The sequence below is a fragment of the Scyliorhinus torazame genome, chromosome 6 (genome assembly GCF_047496885.1).
Source record: "Scyliorhinus torazame isolate Kashiwa2021f chromosome 6, sScyTor2.1, whole genome shotgun sequence".
Taxonomy (NCBI): Eukaryota; Metazoa; Chordata; class Chondrichthyes; order Carcharhiniformes; family Scyliorhinidae; genus Scyliorhinus; species Scyliorhinus torazame.
In genome coordinates, this window is record NC_092712.1 from 8,798,865 (window position 1) to 8,824,652 (window position 25,788).

General features: G+C 47.2%; 1 protein-coding gene across 3 annotated transcripts in view; it reads left to right on the forward strand.

The window, feature by feature from the left end:
- LOC140424663 (uncharacterized) overlaps nucleotides 1-13,637 on the forward strand; it is a 96,740-nt gene extending 83,103 nt beyond the window's left edge. For 2 of the 3 annotated variants that reach the window (XM_072507914.1, XM_072507915.1), the window contains exons 2-4: nucleotides 97-161; nucleotides 9,603-9,653; nucleotides 11,492-13,637. In XM_072507914.1, the coding sequence (XP_072364015.1) occupies nucleotides 11,541-12,725 (1,185 nt within the window). In that variant the 5' untranslated portion in view covers nucleotides 97-161; nucleotides 9,603-9,653; nucleotides 11,492-11,540 and the 3' untranslated portion in view covers nucleotides 12,726-13,637. Of the gene's footprint in view, nucleotides 1-96; nucleotides 162-8,491; nucleotides 8,579-9,602; nucleotides 9,654-11,491 lie in introns of all 3 variants that reach the window. The other variant, XM_072507916.1, reaches the window with a different exon arrangement.
- Nucleotides 13,638-25,788: the final 12,151 nt, after the last annotated feature.

Genomic DNA, 25,788 nt, shown 5'->3' on the forward strand with positions numbered 1-25,788 from the left:
AAGGCTCGAGGGCAGGTAGAAATAGAAAGAAGTTGAACCGTGATGTCACAGCCTGGTGAAAAACTGTTAAGTAGTTTATCTTTTATTTTCCCTCAGGTGTTATCGTGCGGGGCGCAGAGGTTGCTGAGTGAGTGCTTGCTGAGTAGGGGAGTGAATAACAGGTAAGCTCTTTCTTTCTTTTTCGTTTTTTATCTAGAGGGGATGGCAGGGAGGGTAGTGCAATGTTCCTCCTGCAGAATGTTTGAGGTGAGGGACGCTGTCAGTGTCCCTGCTGATTTCATCTGTGGGAAGTGCACCCATCTCCAGCTCCTCAGAAACCGCGTTAGGGAACTGGAGCTGGAGCTGGATGAACTTCGGATCATTCGGGAGGCAGAGGTGGTCATAGATAGTAGCTTCAGAGATGTTAGTTACTCCGAAGAATAAAGATAGATGGGTGACGGTGAGAGGGGCTGGGAGGAAGCAGTCAGTACAGGGATCCCCTGTGGTCATGTGGGCTGAGGTTAGAAACAGGAAAGGAGAGGTCACCCTGTTAGGGGTTTTCTATAGGCCTCCGAAAAGTTCCAGAGATGTAGAGGAAAGGATTGCAAAGGTGATTCTGGATAGGAGCGAAAGCAACAGGGTAGTTGTTATGGGGGACTTTAACTTTCCAAATATTGACTGGAAACGCTATAGTTCAAGTACTTTAGATGGGTCTGTTTTTGTCCAATGTGTGCAGGAGGGTTTCCTGACACAGTATGTAGATAGGCCAACGAGAGGCGAGGCTATATTGGATTTGGTACTGGGTAATGAACCAGGACAGGTGTTAGATTTGGAAGTAGGTGAGCACTTCGGTGATCGTGACCACAATTCGATTATGTTTACTTTAGTGATCGAAAGGGACAGGTATATACCGCAGGGCAAGAGTTATATCTGGGGGAAAGGCAATTATGATGCGATGAGGCAAGACTTAGGATGCATCGGATGGAGAGGAAAACTGCAGGGGATGGGCACAATGGAAATGTGGAGCTTGTTCAAGGAACAGCTACTGCGTGTCCTTGATAAGTATGTACCTGTCAGGCACAGAGGAAGTGGTCGAGCAAGGGAACCGTGGTCTACTAAAGCAGTCAAAACACTTGTCAAGAGGAAGAAGGAGGCTTATGTAAAGATGAGACATGAAGGTTCAGTTAGGGCGCTCGAGAGTAACAGGTTAGCTAGGAAGGACCTAAAGAGAGAGCTCAGAAGAGCCAGGAGGGGACATGAGAAGTCTTTGGCAGGTAGGATCAAGGATAACCCTAAAGCTTTCTATAGATATGTCAGGAATAAAAGAATGACTAGTTTAAGAGTAGGGCCAGTCGAGGACAGTAGTGGAAAGTTGTGCTTGGAGTCCGAGGCGATTGGAGAGGTGCTAAATGAATATTTCTCGTCAGTATTCACACTGGAAAAAGGCAATGTTGTTGAGGAGAATACTGAGATTCAGGCTACTAGACTAGAAGGGCTTGAGGTTCATAAGGAAGAGGTGTTAGCAATTCTGGAAAGTGTGAAAATAGATAAGTCCCCTGGGCCGGATGGGATTTATCCTAGGATTCTCTGGGAAGTTAGGGAGGAGATTTCTGAGCCATTGGCTTTGATCTTTAAGTCATCTTTGTCGACAGGAATAGTGCCAGAAGACTGGAGGATAGCAAATGTTGTCCCCTTGTTCAAGAAGGGGAGGAGAGACAACCACGGTAACTATAGACCAGTGAGCCTTACTTCTGTTGTGGGAAAAATCTTGGAAAGGTTTACAAGAGATAGCATGTATAATCATCTGGAAAGGAATAATTTGATTAGAGATAGTCAACATGGTTTTGTGAAGTGTAGGTCGTGCCTCACAAACCTTATTGAGTTCTTTGAGAAGGTGACCAAACAGGTGGATGAGGGTAAAGCAGTTGATGTGGTGTATATGGATTTCAGTAAAGCGTTTGATAAGGTTCCCCACGGTAGGCTACTGCAGAAAATACGGAGGCATGGGATTCAGGGGGTGATTTAGCAGTTTGGATCAGAAATTGGCTAGCTGGAAGAAGACAAAGGGTGGTGGTTGATGGGAAATGTTCAGACTGGAGTCCAGTTACTAGTGGTGTACCACAAGGATCTGTTTTGGGGCCACTGCTGTTTGTCAGTTTTATAAATGACCTGGAGGAGGGCGTAGAAGGATGGGTGAGTAAATTTGCAGACGACACTAAAGTCGGTGGAGTTGCGGACAGTGCGGAAGGATGTTATAAGTTACACAGGGACATAGATAATCTGCAGCGCTGGACTGAGAGGTGGCAAATGGAGTTTAATGCAGAAAAGTGTGAGGTGATTCATTTTGGAAGGAATAACAGGAAGACAGAGTACTGGGCTAATGGTAAGATTCTTGGCAGTGTGGATGAGCAGAGAGATCTCGGTGTCCATGTACATAGATCCCTGAAAGTTGCCACCCAGGTTGAGAGGGTTGTTAAGAAGGCATACGGTGTGTTAGCTTTTATTGGTAGAGGGATAGAGTTTAGGAGCCATGAGGTCATGTTGCAGCTGTATAAAACTCTGGTGAGACCACATTTGGAGTATTGCGTGCAATTCTGGTCGCCACATTATAGGAAGGATGTGGAAGCATTGGAAAGGGTGCAGAGGAGATTTACCAGAATGTTGCCTGGTATGGAGGGATGATCTTATGAGGAAAGGCTGAGGGACTTGAGGCTGTTTTCGTTAGAGAGAAGAAGGTTAAGAGGTGACTTAATTGAGGCATACAAGATGATCAGAGGATTGGATAGGGTGGACAGTGAGAGCCTTTTTCCTCGGATGGTGATGTCTAGCACGAGGGGACATAGCTTTAAATTGAGGGGAGATAGATATAAGGCAGATGTCAGAGGTAGGTTCTTTACTCAGAGAGTAGTAAGGGTGTGGAATGCGCTGCCTGCAACAGTAGTGGACTCGCCAAGACTAAGGGCATTCAAATGTACGAAGTCTTACAACACCAGGTTAAAGTCCAACAGGTTTGTTTCGATGTCACTAGCTTTCGGAGCGCTGCTCCTTCCTCAGGTGAATGAAGAGGTATGTTCCAGAAACACATATATAGACAAATTCAAAGATGCCAAACAATGCTTGGAATGCGAGCATTAGCAGGTGATTAAATCTTTACAGATCCAGAGATGGGGTAACCCCAGGTTAAAGAGGTGTGAATTGTACCAAGCCAGGACAGTTGGTAGGATTTCGCAGGCCAGATGGTGGGGGATGAATGTAATGCGACATGAATCCCAGGTCCCGGTTGAGGCCGCACTCATGTGTGCGGAACTTGGCTATAAGTTTCTGCTCGGCGATTCTGTGTTGTCGCGCGTCCTGAAGGTCGCCTTGGAGAACGCTTACCCGGAGATCAGAGGCTGAATTCCCTTGACTGCTGAAGTGTTCCCTGACTGGAAGGGAACATTCCTGCCTGGTGATTGTTGCGCGATGTCCGTTCATTCGTTGTCGCAGCGTCTGCATGGTCTCGCCAATGTACCACGCTTCGGGACATCCTTTCCTGCAGCGTATGAGGTAGACAACGTTGGCCGAGTCGCACGAGTATGTACCGCGTACCTGGTGGGTGGTGTTCTCACGTGTAATAGTGGTATCCATGTCAATGATCTGGCACGTCTTGCAGAGATTGCCATGACAGGGTTGTGTGGTGTCGTGGTCACTGTTCTGAAGACTGGGTAGTTTGCTGCAAACAATGGTTTGTTTGAGGTTGTGCGGTTGTTTGAAGGCAAGTAGTGGGGGTGTGGGGATGACCTTGGCAAGATGTTCATCGTCATCAATGACGTGTTGAAGGCTGTGAAGAAGATGACGTAGTTTCTCCGCTCCGGGGAAGTACTGGACGACGAAGGGTATTCTGTCGGTTGTGTCCCATGTTTGTCTTCTGAGGAGGTCGGTCCGGTTTTTCGCTGTGGCGCGTTGGAACTGTCGATCGATGAGTCGAGTGCCATATCCCGTTCGTACGAGGGCATCTTTCAACGTCTGTAGATGTCTGTTACGCTCCTCCTCGTCTGAGCAGATCCTGTGTATACGGAGCGCTTGTCCATAGGGGATGGCTCCTTTAATGTGTTTAGGGTGGAAGCTGGAGAAGTGGAGCATCATGAGGTTATCCGTGGGTTTGCGGTAAAGCGAAGTGCTGAGGTGACCGTCCTTGATGGAGACGAGTGTGTCCAAGAATGCAACTGATTTTGGAGAGTAGTCCATGGTGAGTCTGATGGTTGGATGGAACTTATTAATGTCATCGTGTAGTCGTTTCAGTGATTCTTCGCCGTGGGTCCAAAGGAAAAAAATATCATCGATGTATCTGGTGTATAACATCGGTTGAAGGTCCTGTGCGGTGAGTAGGTCCTGTTCAAACTTGTGCATGAAGATGTTGGCGTATTGGGGTGCGAACTTGGTCCCCATGGCTGTTCCGTGCGTCTGGATTAAGAACTTGTTATCGAAGGTGAAGACGTTGTGATCCAGAATGAAGCGGATGAGTTGCAGAATTGCATCTGGAGATTGGCAGTTGTCGGTGTTGAGTACTGAGGCTGTTGCAGCAATTGCCGTCGTCATGGGGGATGCTGGTGTAGAGTGCCGAGACGTCCATTGTGACGAGGAATGTTCCTGGTTCAACTGGTCCATGGGTGCTGAGTTTCTGTAGGAAGTCTGTCGTGTCGCGACAGAAGCTGGGCGTTCCTTGTACGATGGGTTTCAAGATGCCCTCGATGTAGCCAGAGAGGTTCTCACACAGGGTCCCATTGCCTGAAACGATAGGGCGGCCTGGTGTGTTGGCCTTATGTATTTTCGGGAGGCAGTAGAGATCTCCAATGCGGGGAGTACGTGGGATGAGAGCACGTAGGGTGCTCTGAAGATCTGGATCCAAGGTCTTGATCAGTCTGTTAAGTTGGCGGATGTGTTCCTTGGTCGGATCTGCGGGTAACTGTCTGTAGTGTTCTTGGTTGTTCAGTTGTCGGTATACTTCTTTGCAGTAGTCCGTTCTGTTCAGTACGACAGTGGCCCCCCCTTTGTCTGCTGGTTTGATGACGATGCTGCGGTTGGTCTTGAGAGCGCGGATGGCATTGCGTTGTGCTTGGGTGATGTTCGGGGCTGTCTTGTGAATGCGACTGATGAACCTGGCATTGACGCGACTCCTGACGGCTTGAGCATACATGTCGAGTCTAGGGCAGCGGCCTTCCGGAGGGGTCCAATTCGACTCTTTCCTCTTCGGTTGCCGCACCGCAGATCTCTCGGTCTGCTGTTCCGGTTCATTGGTAGTCTGCTTGGGTTCGCTGTTGGCCTCTTGGGGTCTGTGGAAGAATTCCCGGAGCCTCATTCGCCTGATGAATTCCTCCGTGTCTGCCGCGAGACTGATGGGGTCCATTTTGGTGGTGGTACAGAAATTAAGCCCTCTGCTGAGGACTTCGATTTCATCTGGTTGAAGGGTGCAGTCTGACAAGTTGACAATAGATTTCCCTGTATTGTTTTCTACTGTGACACCGGGGGTGGCTTGGTTGCTGCCGGTGGTGATGCCAAGTTTCTCAAGCTTTCTGTTCTTGGTGTGCATATAGGTGGCATAGTATTGTTGTCTCATCTGTTTGGCGGTGTTCCGCAGCTGGTCTGCTGCGTCCTGAGCGCAAGTTGAGAATATGGCCTCTATCTTGGTTTCCAGGTTGCGTCGTCTGCTGTAGAGCTGGCGGACGAGGTGGTTGAGGAGCGTGAGAGAGGTGCGACGGCAGAGTCTCTCAGCGAAGTCTGTGTTGTAGGTCGACTTGAGTGGGTTTGTGATCTGTAGCCCTTTCGGGATCTTGTCTGCTTTCTTGCATCTTTGTAGAAACTTAATGTCAGTGTCTATATGCGCGATCTTCCTGGAGACCTGGGATTCATGTCGCATTACATTCATCCCCCACCATCTGGCCTGCGAAATCCTACCAACTGTCCTGGCTTGGTACAATTCACACCTCTTTAACCTGGGGTTACCCCATCTCTGGATCTGTAAAGATTTAATCACCTGCTAATGCTCGCATTCCAAGCATTGTCTGGCATCTTTGAATCTGTCTATATATGTGTCTCTGGAACAGACCTCTTCATTCACCTGAGGAAGGAGCAGCGCTCCGAAAGCTAGTGACATCGAAACAAACCTGTTGGACTTTAACCTGGTGTTGTAAGACTTCGTACTGTGCTCACCCCAGTCCAACGCCGGCATCTCCACATCATGGCATTCAAATGGCCATTGGATAGACATATGGACGATAAGGGAATAGTGTAGATGGGCTTTAGAGTGGTTTCACAGGTCGGCGCAACATCGAGGGCTGAAGGGCCTGTACTGCGCTGTAATGTTCTATGTTCTACCCGGCTTCATTCCCCAGAGTTAGCTCCAGTTCTCCACCATTCCTTGTTGGATCCTCTACATATTGAGCTGAAACATTCTCCTGTATACATTTTACGAACTCTGCTTCATCTAAGCCCTGAACACAATGACCATCCCAGTTAATGTTGGAAAATTGAAATCACCTAATATAATTACCCTATTATTATTTTTACAGGTCAGGTGCCTTTCATGTGGCAGTGCAGACTCGATGGGCCGATGGGCCTTTTCTGCTCTGTATTTTTCTCTGATGCTGGTTCCGTTCTTTACCTATTGAATTTGGCTTTCCCCCAGTTAATTATTCTTGTTCTGGGTTGTTCCTTGTCCTTCTCTGGATTGGATTGGATTGGATTTGTTTATTGTCACGTGTACCGAGGTACAGTGAAAAGTATTGTTCTGCGTGCAGCTCAAACAGATCATTCCGGACATGAAAAGAAAATACATAATAGGGCAAACACACATAGACACAGGCATCGGGTGAAGCGTACAGAGTGTAGTACTGCTCAGTAGAGAAGATGTGTGAAGAGATCAGTTCAGCCCATAAGAGGGTCATTTAGGAGTCTGGTGACAGTGGGGAAGAAGCTGTTTTTGAGTCTGTTCGTGCGTGTTCTCAGACTTCTGTATCTCCTGCCCGATGGAAGAAGTTGGAAGAGTGAGTAAGCCGGGTGGGAGGGATCTTTGATTATGCTGCCCGCTTTCCCCAGGCAGCGGGAGGTGTAGATGGAGTCAATGGATGGGAGGCAGGTTCGTGTGATGGACTGGGCGGTGTTCACGACTCTCTGAAGTTTCTTGCGGTCCTGGGCCGAGCAGTTGCCATACCAGGCTGTGATGCAGCCCGATAGGATGCTTTCTATGGTGCATCTGTAAAAGTTGGTAAGAGTCAATGTGGACATGCCAAATTTCCTTAGTTTCCTGAGGAAGTATAGGCGCTGTTGTGCTTTCTTGGTGGTAGTGTCGACGTGGGTGGACCAGGACAGATTTTTGGAGATGTGCACACCTAGGAATTTGAAACTGCTAACCATCTCCACCTCGGCCCCATTGATGCAGACAGGGGTGTGTACAGTACTTTGCTTCCTGAAGTCAATGACCGGCTCTTTAGTTTTGCTGGCATTGAGGGATAGATTCATAGAGAGCTGAAACATTCTGACATAATGATCACTGTTTCCTAAATGTTCTTCTACTGACTCTTGATCCACTTCATTCCCAAGAAGCAAGTCCAGCACTACCTCCTTTCCCATTGGCCTGGGCACGCGCTGCGGTAGAAAATTCTCCTGAACACACTCTAAGAACTCTTGCCCCTCTCTGCCCTTTACACAACTGCTGTCCCAGTCTACAGTTGGATTATTAAAGACCCCCATTACAGCCACTCTATTATTTGCCCACTGCTCTGTAACTTCCTTGAAGATCTGATCCTCAACATCTTTCTCACTGTCAGTAACACACAGACCACTGAGCAACCTTTTTTGATCTTTAGCTCTTTGATTTGATTCTGTCCTTGACTCTTCTGGGACATATCCCCTCCCTCCAGAACTGCAATGCTCTCCTTAATAAAAACCCACTACTCTATTTAATGTGGAAAATGCAAACTTAGCCACGTTGACAGGAAGAATTAAAAAATTATTCAAATGGAGAGATTACAGAATCACATAAGGTTAATCTGCAGCTACAGCAAGTGTTGAGGGAGGCAGATGGAATGTTGGTGTTTGTTATTATGAGGGGAATGGAATATTGGGGAGGTTTCACTGCAGCTGTACAGGGCCTTGGGAAGACCACATCTGGAGCAGTGTGCACAGTTTTGGTTGCCTTTATTAAGAAAGGATATAATTGCATTCGAAGCATGTCAGAGGAGGTTCAGTGGGCTGATCCCTGGGATGAGGAGGTTGTCTGAAGAGGAAAGACAAATTAGACCTGTATCCATTGGAGTTTAGAAGAATTGATCCAGCGGGGCCAAGACATGATGGACGTTGAGAGGATGTTTTCTCTTACGGAAGGGACTAGCACGAGGGAGCAGAGTTTAAAAATAAGGGGGCTCCATTTAAGATGGAGATTAGAAATGGTGGAGCAGGCTCGAGGGGCATGATTGGTATGTTCATATGGTTCGATTCAAATCCGGATCTCATTCCCAGAGCATTGTGTTGACAGAGTTGGACCACAGAGCGAGCAGACACTGTGTACATAGAGGAACAAAAAGTTCTCAGTCGGAAAGTTGGTAAAGAGGAAATCTCTCTGGTAAATTTTTCTTAAACCTTTAGATTAACAGTCAGACTCTGACTTAGATATTGAAAACTGCAACCTAGATATGGAGGCTAATTAACAGAAACTGTCTGGCAGTGACAGTTACCTGCCAATAAACAAAGTGTTTACCTTAACAGATGTTAATTACTGAAGCAGGAAGCTGACTTATCAGTTGGAAAGTGGATGGGACTCATCCGATCTCTATAAGGCTAGAAAGGTTTTTTACAATCCAGCAGCTGGGGATTATTCTTATTTTGTTTCCCACGAGGAGACTGTAACGTTCAATAAATTCTGCTGTGTAAATTAATAATTAACTATTTAATATAATGTTAGACAGACATGGGAAGAATGGTGGTGTTCCATGGCTGCAACATGTGGGAATCAGTGGAATGCACCGTAGTCCCAGACAATCAAATCTGTGTTAAGTGTCAGTATTTCAGCTTAGAGTTGCTAAACTGGAGTCCAAGTTACAGAGTATTAAGGAGTACAAGAGTTACTCCAGGACATTTTCTTCCAGTTGGCAGACGCACCCCTAAGGTTAAGCAGAAACCTGGAGTTGGACAATGGTCAGGTACAGGAGGTTGTATCTCCGAGTCAGGCAGGTATGGGGATCTATCAGGTGTGATAGAGGAACCTTAGTTCTTGACGTTGACGAAAGGTAGGAGTTGCTTTCTACCTGTGTGGAGACTCTGAGGTGGTGTTACCGCATTGTTTGCAAACATGCAGCTTTGACTGACAGCTCCTGGACCACTTCAAACAGAGTTAATTGATGTCAGCACTTAATTCTACTTGGTGGTCCAGGATCTGTGAATCGAAGCTTGATGTTTATAAACATTATGGTTTGATTAATTGAGAGTTGCTCTACCGTGAAGGAATAAAACAATACTGGCAGCTAGGGGTGTGTGAAAGCTATCAATCAAAGCCTAGGAAAATCAATATCAAAGAGAAATGAATGACTGGCTTGCAGTTCAAAGATCTGAGGGAGTTTAAACACAGCTGACTGGTTTTCTCTTTCCAGGAATTGACAGTTGCTGCTTCCTGTGTCTGAGCCAGCAGGTGTGTTACCCAGGTGAGTGTTAAAGCAGTGTTTTTTCTTGTTGCCTCTGTAAGTACTGCTCTCTAGCTTCCTGACAGGCGTCTCTCTTCTTGGGGGGCTTCCTGACAGACGTCACTTTTCTGGGGGTTTGCTGACGGGGGTCTCTCTTCTGGGGGAGGGTCTGGGTGTAGATCTCCTTATTTAGGAGGTCTTTGTGGGGGGCTCTCTTTATTTAGGGAGTGGGCAGATCTGACATTGTGAGGGGAGGGTGACCCTCAGATGGACTTTGGGATAGCTCCTTTAAGAATTACCCCCTTGTCCCACCGTGAGGTCAGGTACATGATTGTCAGGACCAGTAGAAATTCTCACCCCTGTGATTCTCGGCCCAGAGGACCAGAGAATCACACGCACCTGGAGAATACAGTGCCCGAGCCACCACGTAGATGCGAATGGGTCTTACTGACCCAATTTCACCCATCCACTTGTGTGGGGCGCGAACCTCGATCCCGATGCCAGCAGGAGGGGGGGGGGGGGGGCGTTGCAGGACATTGGAAATTTATCTCAGTGGGCTAGACAGCTGGTTTGTGATGCAGAACAAGGCCAGCGCGGGTTCAATTCCCGTAACAGTTGAGAATTCTGAATTCTCCCTCCGTGTACCTGATCAGGCGCCGGAATGTGGCGACTAGGGGCTTTTCACAGTAACTTCATTGCAGTGTTAATGTAAGCCTACTTGTGACAATAAAGATTATTTAACTTTACGTTTTTAAAAGGACTTATCCACAAAACTATGACCCCTAGTTCTGGACTCACCCACCATCGGGAACATTCTTTCTGAATCTAATCCTGTTAAGGTTTCCATGAGATCCTCTCTCACTCTTCCAAACTCCAAAGAATATGAAATGAAAATCACTTATTGTCACAAGTAGGCTTCAAATGAAGTTACTGTGAAAAGCCCCTAGTCGCCACATTCCGGCACCTGTTCGGAAAGGCTGGTACGGGAATTGAACCGTGCTGCTGGCCTGCTTTCAAAGCCAGCAATTTAGCCCTGTGCTAAACAGCCCCTATATAATATAATCCTAACCGTTTTAGTCTCTCCTCATATGACAGTCCCGCCATCCCTGGAATCAGTCTGGTAAACCTTCGCTGCACTCCCTCGACAGCAAGAACATCCTTCCTCAGAGAAGGAGACCAAAACTGCACACAATACTCCAAGTGTGGCCTCACCAATGCCCGATACAATTGTAGTAAAATATCACTATTCCTATTATTATGGGCCAGGGTTGAGAGAACCCCAAAGTACATCATGGAGTTCACCTGACCCACAACTTTTAATAGATTTTGGTTATGGGGAGCACAAGGGCCCACTTTACAGGTGTGATGCAACAGAGATCTTTTAAAGTACTTTTAAAACAAAACAATGTTTATTCTATGAACCCAGTTAACATTTTACAAACACACAGTAAATACCTTAGCAACTACAAACACTAATACTTTCTCAAATACAATATTCTATAGGTAACCCTTAATAACTTCCCAAACAACATCCATAAGTTAAATCCTTTTCTTAAAATAAAGACAGCAGTTTTAAATGCTCTACAGCAACAGATATTACTTTGAAATCATCAATGATCTGGAGAGCTTAGCTTGTTGAGAGAAAACAAAACCAAAAACACACTGCATCTGCCAGCTCAAAAACGAAAGTGAAAGTCAGACAGCCCAGCTCCACCCACACACTGACATCACTGCAGCTATTTGATAAGCACCCATTTCTTAAAGGTACATCCACCTGATACTATACTCAAATCTTCTCGCTATAAAGAGCAACAGTGAATTACAGAGTCACATATAAACTATCCTAACTTTCTTTTCAGGGACAACAGGAGGAAGTGACCATCCAAACAAGAGACTCGGATCCTCAGAATGTCTGAAACTGCAACAAATTCATTGGAACTGGCAAAAGCCTCCACTGAGGTTGTGAAAGCAGTTGTTGTGGTGAAAAATGCCATGTCAGTAATTGAGAGTTTAGAAAAGCTAGCATCTGCTGCTGGAATAGTGGGGGCTATTTTTGGGATAGCCGCAGCAATTGTTAAACTTATTTTAGGAAATGTGGAGAGTGCGGAGCTGAAATACATGAAGGAGCAATTCCAGATAGTCAGGAACCAGCTCGATGTTATTTCAGATCAGATTCACGAAGTGCTTCGTGCAATTGAGAGCAGTACAGTCAATAATCAATATTTCGCCATTGAAGAGAATCTGAAAAATCAGTTCAGGAAATACATGGACCTCCTGAATGTAGCAGCAGAGTTCCGGGAGAGTGAGAAACAAGAGTTTCTCTCACACTTCACTGCGACTAAAGGTGACCAGAACCTTTACACTCTCTATGATGCTGTGATGGGACATTCTTCCATCTTTGGAAAACCCATCCTGGAAACCGCCATGCTATATGATCAGAGAAATCGACGCCTCATGGAAGAGCTCTGCTCCCGACTGAAGCAGCTCTTCTGTATTGGCCTGATTGCCACATTGGGTCACGCTGCCCTCACTGGAACTGACGTTGAGGCGTTAAAGAAAGAATGGAATGGAAAATTGGGTGAGGTTGAGAGTAGAATGAAATCCATGGTAGATCGATGCATAAATGAATTTGCCGAGCAGGCAGAAATAGATGTTAAAAAAATGATACAAGATAAAGGTGGGAGAAATAACCAGGATTGTGTAAGCTATATACATGATGGATTGGTGAAGAAATATGACTGGGTTTGCTGGTCTGTGCGGGTCTATAACCCTGTCTCTGGGTTCAACAATCACTGTGTCATTGGTCCCAATCGGTTTCACTTTTTCAGACTCAATGATCTGAATGCTGTTGTCTCCTATGCCATTGATCCAAAAGCTCTTAATGAGGCACAAATCAAGAAGTTAATGGAGGGGAAAGATGGCTGGAATGATGCAAGAGAAGTTGCTGACTCTGTGTGCAATAACCTTCCCTCGGGGGATGTTGTACACGCAGTGAGACGATACAAGGGGCTGTGGGGGGCCTGGAGCTTTCCCCAAAATAGTCATTTCTGGGAAAATTATTCAGGAGTGACCCTGTGTGTCCATTCCACATAAATGTCCCCCTGAGCTTCTCAGTTACTCCGCCCCTGATTCAATGCTGCTGTTCCCAGGGAATGTGTGTCTGTGATATGTGGACACAGTGCGTTATTGTTCATCGCTATCCTACTTCTAACAAATTAATCCTGAAAATTATTCTGATACTGAAAATGATCCTAACCTTTACTGAGAGCTAAGCAACTAATTACATCCAATCAGAAATCTGGTCAGTCATGTCCATTCAAAGTCACTGTCAGGGTGTGTGAGGGTCAGTGGGTGGGTCCATATTGAGGGGCCAGCTTGAGTTGAGGAGACAAAGGAGGTTATTATGTGAGGACCGGTCTGGAATCATATGGAATAAACGGTCTGGCGGAGGCCACTACGCAGAGCCCACATGAACCAGCTCAACAGAGAGCAAAGGGGCAGACTGGTTCATTATTCTCAGTGACAGATATGTGTGTCTGAGTGCGTATGTTCAGCTCATCATGAACCACATCCAGCTTTCATTTCATGGAATCTTCAGCTAGTGAGGAGGGTTCTAGACAACAGAGTTCACAAGGCCCATCGTCCTGACACTACCCAATGACAAAGCTCCATTGGGAATCTCCACACTATCACAGTTCACTGTCAATATACAGACTGAACACTGACTCATGTAGAATATACCGTCTAACATTTGTGTAAGCAACGGACATGGATTGCAAAAGCTCTGTAATCAATGATGGTGCAATTAATTTTCAATGAATACATCTGTAACTATCTGATTTCAGCCACTAGCTCAGTTTGTAACTGTGAAGAAGCCTCTGTAAATTGGACATTCATTATCTTTCTGTCCAATATCTTCGACTCTTTCCAGTTTAATTTCTATAATTTCTGAGGTTTGTTTAAAATGCTTGGGACTGCTGAAATAAAATTGGTTCATACCATTGACTGCGGTGTGCTGAACTAACTCAATCAGGCAATAGGCGGTGACTCTCTGACAATGTGGAGTCTGTATGGGTGGAGTTAGAAATACCAAGGGGCAAAAAACATCAGTGGGTGTCATATATAGACCCCCAAACTGCACTGGTGAGGTTGGGAATGGCATTAAACACAAAATTAGTGATGAATGAAACAAGGGAATATCGGTGATCATGGGTGATTTTAATCTTCACACAGATTGGGCAAATCAAATTAGTCACAATGCCGGAGAGGAGGAATTCCTGGACGGGATGGTTTTCTTGACCAATATGTGGAGGAACCAACAAGAGAAAAGAGATAGGGATGTAAGGCAGGAATTCAGGGAGCTAGGGTGGAAACGTAGATCTAGGACAGAGTTATTATCTCTGGGTTGTTACCCGTGCCACGTGATAGCGAGACGAGGAATAGGGAGAGAGAAGAGTTGAACACGTGGCTACAGGGATGGTGCAGGAGGGAGGGTTTTAGATACCTGGATAATTGGGGCTCATTCTGGGGTCGGTGGGACCTCTACAAACGGGATGACCAGAGGGGTACCAATATCCTGGGGGGGAAATTTGCTAATGCTCTTCGGGAGGGTTTAAACTAGTTCAGCTGGGGCTTAGGAACCTGAATTGTAACTCCAGTATACAGGAGGTTGAGAGTAGTGAGGTCATGAGTAAGGTTTCAAAGTTGCAGGAGTGTACCGGCAGGCAGGAAGGTGGTTTAAAGTGTGTCTTCTTCAATGCCAGGAGCATCCGGAATAAGGTGGGTGAACTTGCAGCATGGGTTGGTACCTGGGACTTCGATGTTGTGGCCATTTCGGAGACATGGATAGAGCAGGGACAGGAATGATTGTTGTAGGTGCCGGGGTTTAGATATTTCAGTAAGCTCAGGGAAGGTGGTAAAAGAGGGGGAGGGGTGGCATTGTTAGTCAAGGACAGCATTACGATGGCAGAAAGGACGTTTGATGAGGACCCGTCTACTGAGGTAGTATGGGCTGAGGTTAGAAACAAGAAAGGAGAGGTCACCCTGTTAGGGGTTTTCTATAGGCCTCCGAATAGTTCCAGAGATGTAGAGGAAAGGATTGCAAAGATGATTCTGGATAGGAGCGAAAGCAACAGGGTAGTTGTTATGGGGGACATTAACTTTCCAAATATTGACTGGAATCGCTATAGTTCGAGTGCTTTAGATGGGTCTGTTTTTGTCCAATGTGAGCAGGAGGGTTTCCTGACACAGTATGTAGATAGGCCAACGAGAGGCGAGGCCATATTGGATTTGGTACTGGGTAATGAACCAGGACAGGTGTTAGATTTGGAGGTAGGTGAGCACTTTGGTGATAGTGACCACAATTCGATTACGTTTACTTTAGTGATGGAAAGGGATAGGTATATACCGCAGGGCAAGAGTTATATCTGGGGGAAAGGCAATTATGATGCGATGAGGCAAGACTTAGGATGCATCAGATGGAGAGGAAAACTGCAGGGGATGGGCACAATGGAAATGTGGAGCTTATTCAAGGAACAGCAACTGCGTGTCCTTGATAAGTATCTACCTGTCAGGCAGGGAGGAAGTGGCCGAGCAAGGGAACCGTGGTTTACTAAAGCAGTCAAAACACTTGTCAAGAGGAAGAAGGAGGCTTATGTAAAGATGAGACATGAAGGTTCAGTTAGGGCGCTCAAGAGTTACAAGTTAGCTAGGAATTACCTAAAGAGAGAGCTAAGAAGAGCCAGGAGGGGACATGAGAAGTCTTTGGCAGGTAGGATCAAGGATAACCCTACAGCTTTATATAGATATGTCAGGAATAAATGAATGACTAGGGTAAGAGTAGGGCCAGTCAAGGACAGTAGTGGGAAGTTGTGCTTGGAGTCCGAGGAGATAGGAGAGGTGCTAAATGAATATTTTTCGTCAGTATTCACACAGGAAAAAGACAATGTTGTCGAGGAGAATACTGAGATTCAGGCTATTAGACTAGAAGGGCTTGAGGTTCATAAGGAGGAGGTGTTAGCAATTCTGGAAAGTGTGAAAATAGATAAGTCCCCTGGGCCGGATGGGATTTATCCTAGGATTCTCTGGGAAGCTAGGGAGGAGATTGCCGAGCCTTTGGCTTTGATCTTTAAGTCATCTTTGTCTACAGGAAAGTGCCGGAAGACTGGAGGACAGCAAATGTTGTCCCCTTGTTCAAGAAGGGGAGTAGAGACAACCCCGGTAACTATAGACAAGTGAGCCTTACTTCTGTTGTGGTCAAAACCTTGGAAAGGTTTATAAGAGATAGGATGTATAATCATCTGGAAAGGAATAATTTGATGAGAGATAATCAACACGGTTTTGAGAAGGGTAGGTCGTGCCTCACAAACCTTATTGAGTTCTTTGAGAAGGTGACCAAACAGGTGGATGAGGGTAAAGCAGTTGATGTGGTGTATATGGATTTCAGTAAAGCGTTTGATAAGGTTTCCCACGGTAGGCTACTGCAGAAAATACGGAGGCATGGGATTCAGGGTGATTTAGCAGTTTGGATCAGAAATTGGCTAGCTGGAAGAAGACAAAGGGTGGTGGTTGATGGGAAATATTCAGACTGAAGTCCAGTTACTAGTGGTGTACCACAAGGATCTGTTTTGGGGCCACTGCTATTTGTCATTTTTACAAATGACCTGGAGGAGGGCGTAGAAGGATGGGTGAGTAAATTTGCAGATGACACTAAAGTCGGTGGAGTTGTGGACAGTGCGGAAGGGTACAAGTTACAGAGGGACATAGATAAGCTGCAGCGCTGGGCTGAGAGGTGGCAAATGGAGTTTAATGCAGAAAAGTGTGAGGTGATTCATTTTGGAAGGAATAACAGGAAGACAGAGTACTGGGCTAATGGTAAGATTATTGGCAGTGTGGATGAGCAGAGAGATCTTGGTGTCCATGTACATAGATCCCTGAAAGTTGCCACCCAGGTTGAGAGGGTTGTTAAGAAGGCGTACGGTGTGTTAGCTTTTATTGGTAGAGGGATAGAGTTTAGGAGCCATGAGGTAATGTTGCAGCTGTACAAAACTCTGGTGCGGCCACATTTGGAGTATTGCGTGCAATTCTGGTCGCCGCATTATAGGAAGGATGTGGAAGCATTGGAAAGGGTGCAGAGGAGATTTACCAAAATGTTGCCTGGTATGGAGGGAAGATCTTATGAGGAAAGGCTGAGGGACTTGAGGCTGTTTTCGTTAGAGAGAAGAAGGTTAAGAGGTGACTTAATTGAGGCATACAAGATGATCAGAGGATTGGATAGGGTGGACAGTGAGAGCCTTTTTCCTCGGATGGTGATGTCTAGCATGAGGGGACATAGCTTTAAATTGAGGGGAGATAGATATAGGACAGATGTCAGAGGTAGGTTCTGGAGAGTAGTAAGGACACGGAATGCCTTGCCTGAAACAGTAATGGACTCGCCAACACTAAGGGCATTCAAATGGTCATTGGATAGACATATGGACGATAAGGGAATAGTGTAGATGGGCTTTAGAGTGGTTTCACAGGTCGGCGCAACATCGAGGGCCGAAGGGCCTGTATTGCGCTGTAATGTTCTATGTTCTAGAGCAGGCCGTCTTAGACTGGGTACTGTGTAATGAGAAGGGAATCATTGCCAATCTGGCTGTACGAGACCCCTTGGGGATGAGCGACCATAACATGATAGAATTTTTGATCAAGATGGAGAGTGAAGTAGTTGATTCGGAGACTAGGGTGCTGAATCTTAATAAAGGGAACTAAGAGGATATGAGGCATGAGTTGGCCTTGACAGATTGGGGAGAGTTACGAAAAGGGATAACAATGGATAGACAATGGCAAACATTCAAGGAACACATGGAGGATCTACAGCAACTGTTCATTCCTGTCTGGCTATAAAGCAAAGGGGGTAAGAGGGCCAATCCATGGCTCACAAAGGAAATTAGAAATTATCCGATACAAGGAAGAAGCATACAGATTGGCCAAGAAACATAATAGGTTGTAGGATTGGGAGCAGTTTAGAATTCAGCAAAGAAGGACGACGGGATTGATTAAGAAGGGGAAAGTACAGTCCGAAAGAAGCTTGCAGGGAACATAAAGACTTGACACTAAGAGTTTCTGTAGGTATGTGCAGAGAAAGAGAAATGTAGGCCCCCTACAGACAGAAACAGGGGAATGCATAATAAGGGACAAAGAGTTGGCTGAGCAATTGAAGACATACTTTGGTTCTGTCTTCACAAATAGAACATAGAACATAGAACAATACAGCGCAGTACAGGCCCTTCGGCCCACGATGTTGCACCGAAACAAAAGCCATCTAACCTACACTATGCCATTATCATCCATATGTTTATCCAATAAACTTTTAAATGCCCTCAATGTTGGCGAGTTCACTACTGTAGCAGGTAGGGCATTCCACGGCCTCACTCCTCTTTGTGTAAAGAACCTACCTCTGACCTTTGTTCTATATCTATTACCCCTCAGTTTAAAGTTATGTCCCCTCGTGCCAGCCATATCCATCCGCGGGAGAAGGCTCTCACTGTCCACCCTATCCAACCCCCTGATCATTTTGTATGCCTCTATTAAGTCTCCTCTTAACCTTCTTCTCTCCAACAAAAACAACCTCAAGTCCATCAGCCTTTCCTCATAAGATTTTCCCTCCATACCAGGCAACATCCTGGTAAATCTCCTCTGCACCCGCTCCAAAGCCTCCACGTCCTTCCTATAATGCGGTGACCAGAACTGTACGCAATACTCCAAATGCGGCCGTACCAGAGTTCTGTACAGCTGCAACATGACCTCCCGACTCCGGAACTCAATCCCTCTACCAATAAAGGCCAACACTCCATAGGCCTTCTTCACAACCCTATCAACCTGGGTGGCAACTTTCAGGGATCTATGTACATGGACACCTAGATCCCTCTGCTCATCCACACTTTCAAGAACTTTACCATTAGCCAAATATTCTGCATTCCTGTTATTCCTTCCAAAGTGAATCACCTCACACTTCTCTACATTAAACTCCATTTGCCACCTCTCAGCCCAGCTCTGCAGCTTATCTATATCCCTCTGTAACCTGCTACATCCTTCCACACTATCGACAACACCACCGACTTTAGTATCGTCTGCAAATTTACTCACCCACCCTTCTGCGCCTTCCTCTAGGTCATTGATAAAAATGACAAACAGCAACGGCCCCAGAACAGATCCTTGTGGTACTCCACTTGTGACTGTACTCCATTCTGAACATTTCCCATCAACCACCACCCTCTGTCTTCTTTCAGCTAGCCAATTTCTGATCTACATCTCTAAATCACCCTCAATCCCCAGCCTCCGTATTTTTTGCAATAGCCTACCGTGGGGAACCTTATCAAACGCTTTGCTGAAATCCATATACACCACATCAACTGCTCTACCCTCGTCTACCTGTTCAGTCACCTTCTCAAAGAACTCAATAAGGTTTGTGAGGCATGACCTACCCTTCACAAAGCCATGCTGACTATCCCTGATCATATTATTCCTATCTAGATGATTATAAATCTTGTCTCTTATAATCCCCTCCAAGACTTCACCCACTACAGACGTGAGGCTCGCCGGTCTATAGTTGCCGGGGTTGTCTCTGCTCCCCTTTTTGAACAAAGGGACCACATTTGCTCTCCTCCAGTCCTCTGGCACTATTCCTGTAGCCAATGATGACATAAAAATCAAAGCCAAAGGTCCAGCAATCTCTTCCCTGGCCTCCCAGAGAATCCTAGGATAAATCCCATCAGGTCCCGGGGACTTATCTATTTTCAGCCTGTCCAGAATTGCCAACACCTCTTCCCTACGTACCTCAATGCCATCTATTCTATTAGCCTGGGGCTCAGCATTCTCCTCCACAACATTATCCTTTTCCTGAGTGAATACTGATGAAAAATATGCATTTAGTATCTCGCCTATCTCTTCAGACTCCACACACAATTTCCCATCCCTGTCCTTGACTGGTCCTACTCTTTCCCTAGTCATTCGCTTATTCCTGACATACCTATAGAAAGCTTTTGGGTTTTCCTTGATCCTTCCTGCCAAATACTTCTCATGTCCCCTCCTTGCTCGTCTTAGCTCTCTCTTTAGATCCTTCCTCGCTACCTTGTAACTATCCATTGCCCCAACCGAAACTTCACACTTCATCTTCACATAGGCCTCCTTCTTCCTCTTAACAAGAGATTCCACTTCCTTGGTAAACCACGGTTCCCTCGCTCGATGCCTTCCTCCCTGCCTGACCGGTACATACTTATCAAGAACACGCAGTAGCTGATCCTTGAACAAGCCCCACTTATCCAGTGTGCCCAACACTTGCAGCCTACTTCTCCACCTTATCCCCCCCAAGTCACGTCTAATGGCATCATAATTGCCCTTCCCCCAGCTATAACGCTTGCCCTGCGGTGTATACTTATCCCTTTCCATCATTAACGTATACGTCACCGAATTGTGGTCACTGTCCCCAAAGTGCTCTCCTACCTCCAAATCCAACACCTGGCCTGGTTCATTACCCAAAACCAAATCCAACGTGGCCTCGCCTCTTGTTGGCCTGTCAACATATTGTTTCAGGAAACCCTCCTGCACACACTGTACAAAAAACGACCCATCTATTGTACTCGAACTATATCTTTTCCAGTCAATATTTGGAAAGTTAAAGTCTCCCATAATAACTACCCTGTTACTTTCGCTCATATCCAGAATCATCTTCGCCATCCTTTCCTCTACATCCCTAGAACTATTAGGAGGCCTATAAAAAACTCCCAACAGGGTGACCTCTCCTTTCCTGTTTCTAACTTCAGCCCATACTACCTCGGAAGAAGAGTCCCCATCTCGCATCCTCTCCGCCACCGTAATACTGCTCTTGACTAGCAGCGCCACACCTCCCCCTCTTTTGCCTCCTTCTCTGAGCTTACTAAAACACCTAAACCCCGGAACCTGCAACATCCATTCCTGTCCCTGCTCTATCCATGTCCCCGAAATGGCCACAACATCGAAGTCCCAGGTACCAACCCATGCTGCCAGTTCCCCTACCTTGTTTCGTACACTCCTGGCATTGAAGTAGACACACTTCAAACCACCTACCTGAACACTGGCCCCCTCCTGCGACGTCAAATCTGTGCTCCTGACCTCTATACTCTCATTCTCCCTTACCCTAAAACTACAATCCAGGTTCCCATGCCCCTGCTGCATTAGTTTAAACCCCCCCCCAAAGAGCACTAACAAATCTCCCCCCCAGGATATTTGTGCCCCTCAGGTTCAGATATAGACCATCCTGTCTGTAGAGGTCCCACCTTCCCCAGAAAGAGCCCCAGTTATCCAGAAATCTGAATCCCTCCCGCCTGCACCATCCCTGTAGCCACGTGTTTAAATGCTCTCTCTCCCTATTCCTCATCTCACTATCACGTGGCACGGGCAACAACCCAGAGATAACAACTCTGTTTGTTCTAGTTCTGAGCTTCCATCCTAGCTCCCTGAAAGCCTGCCTGACATCCTTGTCCCCTTTCCTACCTATGTCGTTAGTGCCAATGTGGACCACGACTTGGGGCTGCTCCCCCTCCCCCCTAAGGACCCGGAAAACACGATCCGAGACATCACGTACCCTTGCACCTGGGAGGCAACATACCAAACGTGAGTCTCTCACGCTCCCACAAAATCTCCTATCTGTGCCCCTGACTATAGAGTCCCCAATTACTAATGCTCTGCTCCTCTCCCCCCTTCCCTTCTGAGCAACAGGGACAGACTCCGTGCCAGAGGCCCGTACCCCATGGCTTACCCCTGGTAAGTCCCCCCCCCCCCCCACAAGTATCCAAAGCGGTATACTTGTTTCTCAGGGGAATGACCGCAGGGGATCCCTGCACTGACTGCTTTTTCCCAGTCCCTCTGACAGTTACCCACCTATCTCCAATCTTTGGTGTAACTAATTCCCTGAAGCTGCTATCTATGACCCCTTCTGCCTCCCGAATGATCCGAAGTTCTTCCAACTCCAGCTCCAGTTCCCTAACTCGGTCTTGGAGGAGCTGGAGATGGCAGCACTTCCTGCAGGTAAAATCAGCAGGGACACTAACTGCATCCCTCACCTCAAACATCCTGCAGGAGGAACATTGCACTCCCTTCCCTGCCATTCCTCTTACTTTCTACCAAGATCTGGCTAACAACTAAATTAAATTTTTATAAAAAATAATAATAATATAATAAAATATGGTACTTACCTCAGACCAATGGGTTTCCTCTCCACCAGAATTTATTGGTGAGGGTCTTCCCAGACGTCCGCGGGTCGACTTCCTGTTCCCGCCTAAAAAACTAATTTAAAAAAAAGAAAAATTCTCAGCTCCTGCTGAAATTTACTAACCAGCCAGCTCCACTCCCGCCGAAATCGACTGGCCTGCCCCTGCAAAGACAAGTGCTTTTAAAGGTTGACTTACCTCCCGGCAGCCACTTCCGCAATGCTCCAGCTGAAACTGACTCACCAGCTGTTCTCCCGCCGAAATCGAAGTTTAAAGCTATGTCCCCTCGTGCCAGCCATTTCCATCCGCGGGAGAAGGCTCTCACTGTCCACCCTATCCAACCCCCTGATCATTTTGTATGCCTCTATTGAGTCTCCTCTTAATCTTCTTCTCTCCAACGAAAACAACCTCAAGTCCATCAGCCTTTCCTCATAAGATTTTCCCTCCATACCAGGCAACATCCTGGTAAATCTCCTCTGCACCCGCTCCAAAGCCTCCACATCCTTCCGATAATGCGGTGACCAGAACTGTACGCAATACTCCAAATGCGGCCGTACCAGAGTTCTGTACAGCTGCAACATGACCTCATGACTCCGGAACTCAATCCCTCTACCAATAAAGGCCAACACTCCATAGGCCTTCTTCACAACCCTATCAACCTGGGTGGCAACTTTCAGGGATCAATGTACATGGACACCTAGATCCCTCTGCTCAGCCACACTTTCAAGAACTTTACCATTAGCCAAATATTCTGCATTCCTGTTATTCCTTCCTAAGTGAATCACCTCACACTTCTCTACATTAAACTCCATTTGCCACCTCTCAGCCCAGCTCTGCAGCTTATCTATGTCCCTCTGTAACCTGCTACTTCCTTCCACACTGTCGACAACACCACCGACTTTAGTGTCGTCTGCAAATTTACTCACCCACCCTTCTGCGCCCTCCTCTAGGTCATTGATAAAAATGACAAACAGCAACGGCCCCAGAACAGATCCTTGTGGTACGCCACTTGTAACTGAACTCCATTCTGAACATTTCCCATCAACCACCACCCTCTGTCTTCTTTCAGCTAGCCAATTTCTGATCCACATCTCTAAATCACTCTCAATCCCCAGCCTCCGTATTTTCTGCAATAGCCTACCGTGGGGAACCTTATCAAACGCTTTACTGAAATCCATATACACCACATCAACTGCTCAACCCTCGTCTACCTGTTCAGTCACCTTCTCAAAGAACTCGATAAGGTTTGTGAGGCATGACCTACCCTTCACAAAGCCATGCTGACTATCCCTGATCATATTATTCCTATCTAGATGATTATAAATCTTGTCTCTTATAATCCCCTCCAAGACTTTTCCCACTACAGACGTGAGGCTCACCGGTCTATAGTTGCCGGGGTTGTCTCTACTCTCCTTTTTGAACAAAGGGACCACATTTGCTATCCTCCAGTCCTCTGGCACTATTCCTGTAGCCAATGATGACCTAAAAATCAAAGCCAAAGGCCCAGCAATCTCTTCCCTGGCCTCCCAGAGAATCCAGTCCTGCCCAGGTGCAGACCGTCCGGCTTGTACTGGTCCCACCTCCCCCAGAACCAGTTCCAATGTCCCAGGAATTTGAATCCCTCCCTCTTGCACCATCTCTCGAGCCACATATTCATCCTCTCTATCCTGACATTCCTACTCTGACTAGCTCGTGGCACTGGTAGCAATCCTGAGATTACTACCTTTGAGGTCCTACTTTTTAGTTTAACTCCTAGCTCCCTAAATTCAGCTTGTAGGACCTCATCCCATTTTCCATCTATATCGTTTGTGCCTATGTGCACCACGACAGCTGGCTGTTCACCCCCCACCCCCCAGAATGCCCTGCAGCCGCTCTGAGACATCCTTGACCTTTGCACCAGGGAGGCAACATACCATCCTGGAGTCTCGATTGCGTCCGCAGAACCGCCTGTCTATTCCCCTTACAATTGAGTCCCCTATCACTATAGCCCTGCCATTCTTCTTCCTGCCCAGCTGCGCAGCAGAGCCAGCCACGGTGCCATGAACCTGGCTGCTGCTGCCTTCCCCTGGTGAGCCATCTCCCTCAACAGTATCCAAAGCGGTATATCTGTTTTGCAGGGAGATGACCGCAGAGGACGCCTGCACTGCCTTCCTACTCTTGCTCTGTCTTTTGGTCACCCATTTACTATCTCCCTCCTATTCACAATATATATTAATGATTTGGATGAGGGAACACAATGTAACATCTCAAAGTTTGCAGATGATGCCAGATTAGGTGGGAGGGTGAACTGTGACGAGGATGCAGAGATCCTACAATATGATCTGGACCGGTTGGGCGAGTGGGCAAACCAATGGCAGATGCAGTATAATTTGGATAAGTGTGAGGTTATTCACTTTGGAAGCAAAAACAGGAAGGCAGATTACTACCTGAATGGTTGTAAATTGGGAGAGGGGAGTGTGCAGCGGGACCTGGGTGTCCTTGTGCACCATTCGCTGAAGGTAAGCATGCAGGTGCAGCAGGCGGTAAAGAAGGCTAATGGTATGTTGGCCTTCATTGCGAGAGGTTTCGAGTATAGAAGCAGGGATGTGTTGCTGCAGTTCTACAGGGCCTTGGTGAGGCCACACCTGGAGTATTGTGCGCAGTTTTGGTCTCCTTCTCTGAGGAAGGATGTTCTTGCTCTCGAGGGAGCGCAGCGAAGGTTTACCAGACTGATTCCAGGGATGGCGGGACTGTCATATGAGGAGAGATCGACTCGGTTGGGATTGTTCTCGCTGGAGTTCAGAAGAATGAGGGGGGAATCTCAGAGAGACTTACAAATGAATTGGGTACTCTAAATTTATAAAAAGAAAGGTGGGGCGGGTGGGATGATGATTTTGGGTCCATCAGCAGCAAGGCGGTGGACTCCCTTGTGCCTGACACCGAGTCGCCCGTCACCCCCCCCCCCCGGGGAACTCTGGGATTTTCTGCGTGCAAACCGCGGTCACTGAAACCGAGTGCAGCTCGCCCTCGACCAGTGGTCTTCCCAGGCCTACGTTAAAGAGGCGGGAGACGCGGGCACTTCTGAGCAGCGCTGCCAGAAATCTTTCCTCGCTGGACTCCTGAGGGGGCAAAGGGGCCCGCGCCCCATCCGCGCTCTGAAAAGGTGAAGGTAGCACTTTGCTACTGACATGGAGGTGACCAGAGGCAGCCTCAACATTAACGGCAGCAGGGACGCGCTCCGCAGGTTCCAGAACTTCTCGGTCCTCCGGGACGGGATGCATGCGGTGTGCTTCCTGCAAGAAACCCACCTCGCTCCGGGAGTCAAAGCCACGTGGGCAGCTGGAGTGGCGAGGGGGGGGGGTCTACATGAGGCATCTAACCTCACGTTTTGGCGGGGTGGCTATCTTATTGGCCCCACATTTTCAGCCGCAGGTTTTAGGGGTGAAGGAGCCAGTGTCAGGCCGGTTGTTGCACGGGGGATCGAGGTACTTCACTTTGTGAATGTCTACCTGCTGCTGGAGGACGAGCGGTTCCTGGGCTCGTTTTGTCACTTCTGGACCGGCTGGAGAAGGAAGCGGGGAGGCGTCCCCTCCTTGAGGCTATGGTGGGACGTGGGCAAGACTCACCTGTGAACCTTCTGTCAGGAGTATGCGAGGGGGTCGACAAAGAGGCAGAAATCCAGGGTCGGGATGTTGGAGAAGGAGGTGCTCGACCTGGAGTCAGGTCTCGGTCAGCCCGATGAGGACCCGGCCCTGCGGCTGGTGGACAGAGAGAAGAAGGGCGTGCTGCGGGACCTGCAACTTGTTGGGTCCCGGGGCGCGTATGTGAGGTCGCGGATCCAGAAACTTACGGATATGGACCGCGGCTCCACCTTCTTCCACTCGCTGTAAAAAACGGGCGGAGTCCGTCAGCAGCTCCTTCCGCTGCTCAAAGTCTGGAACAAAGAA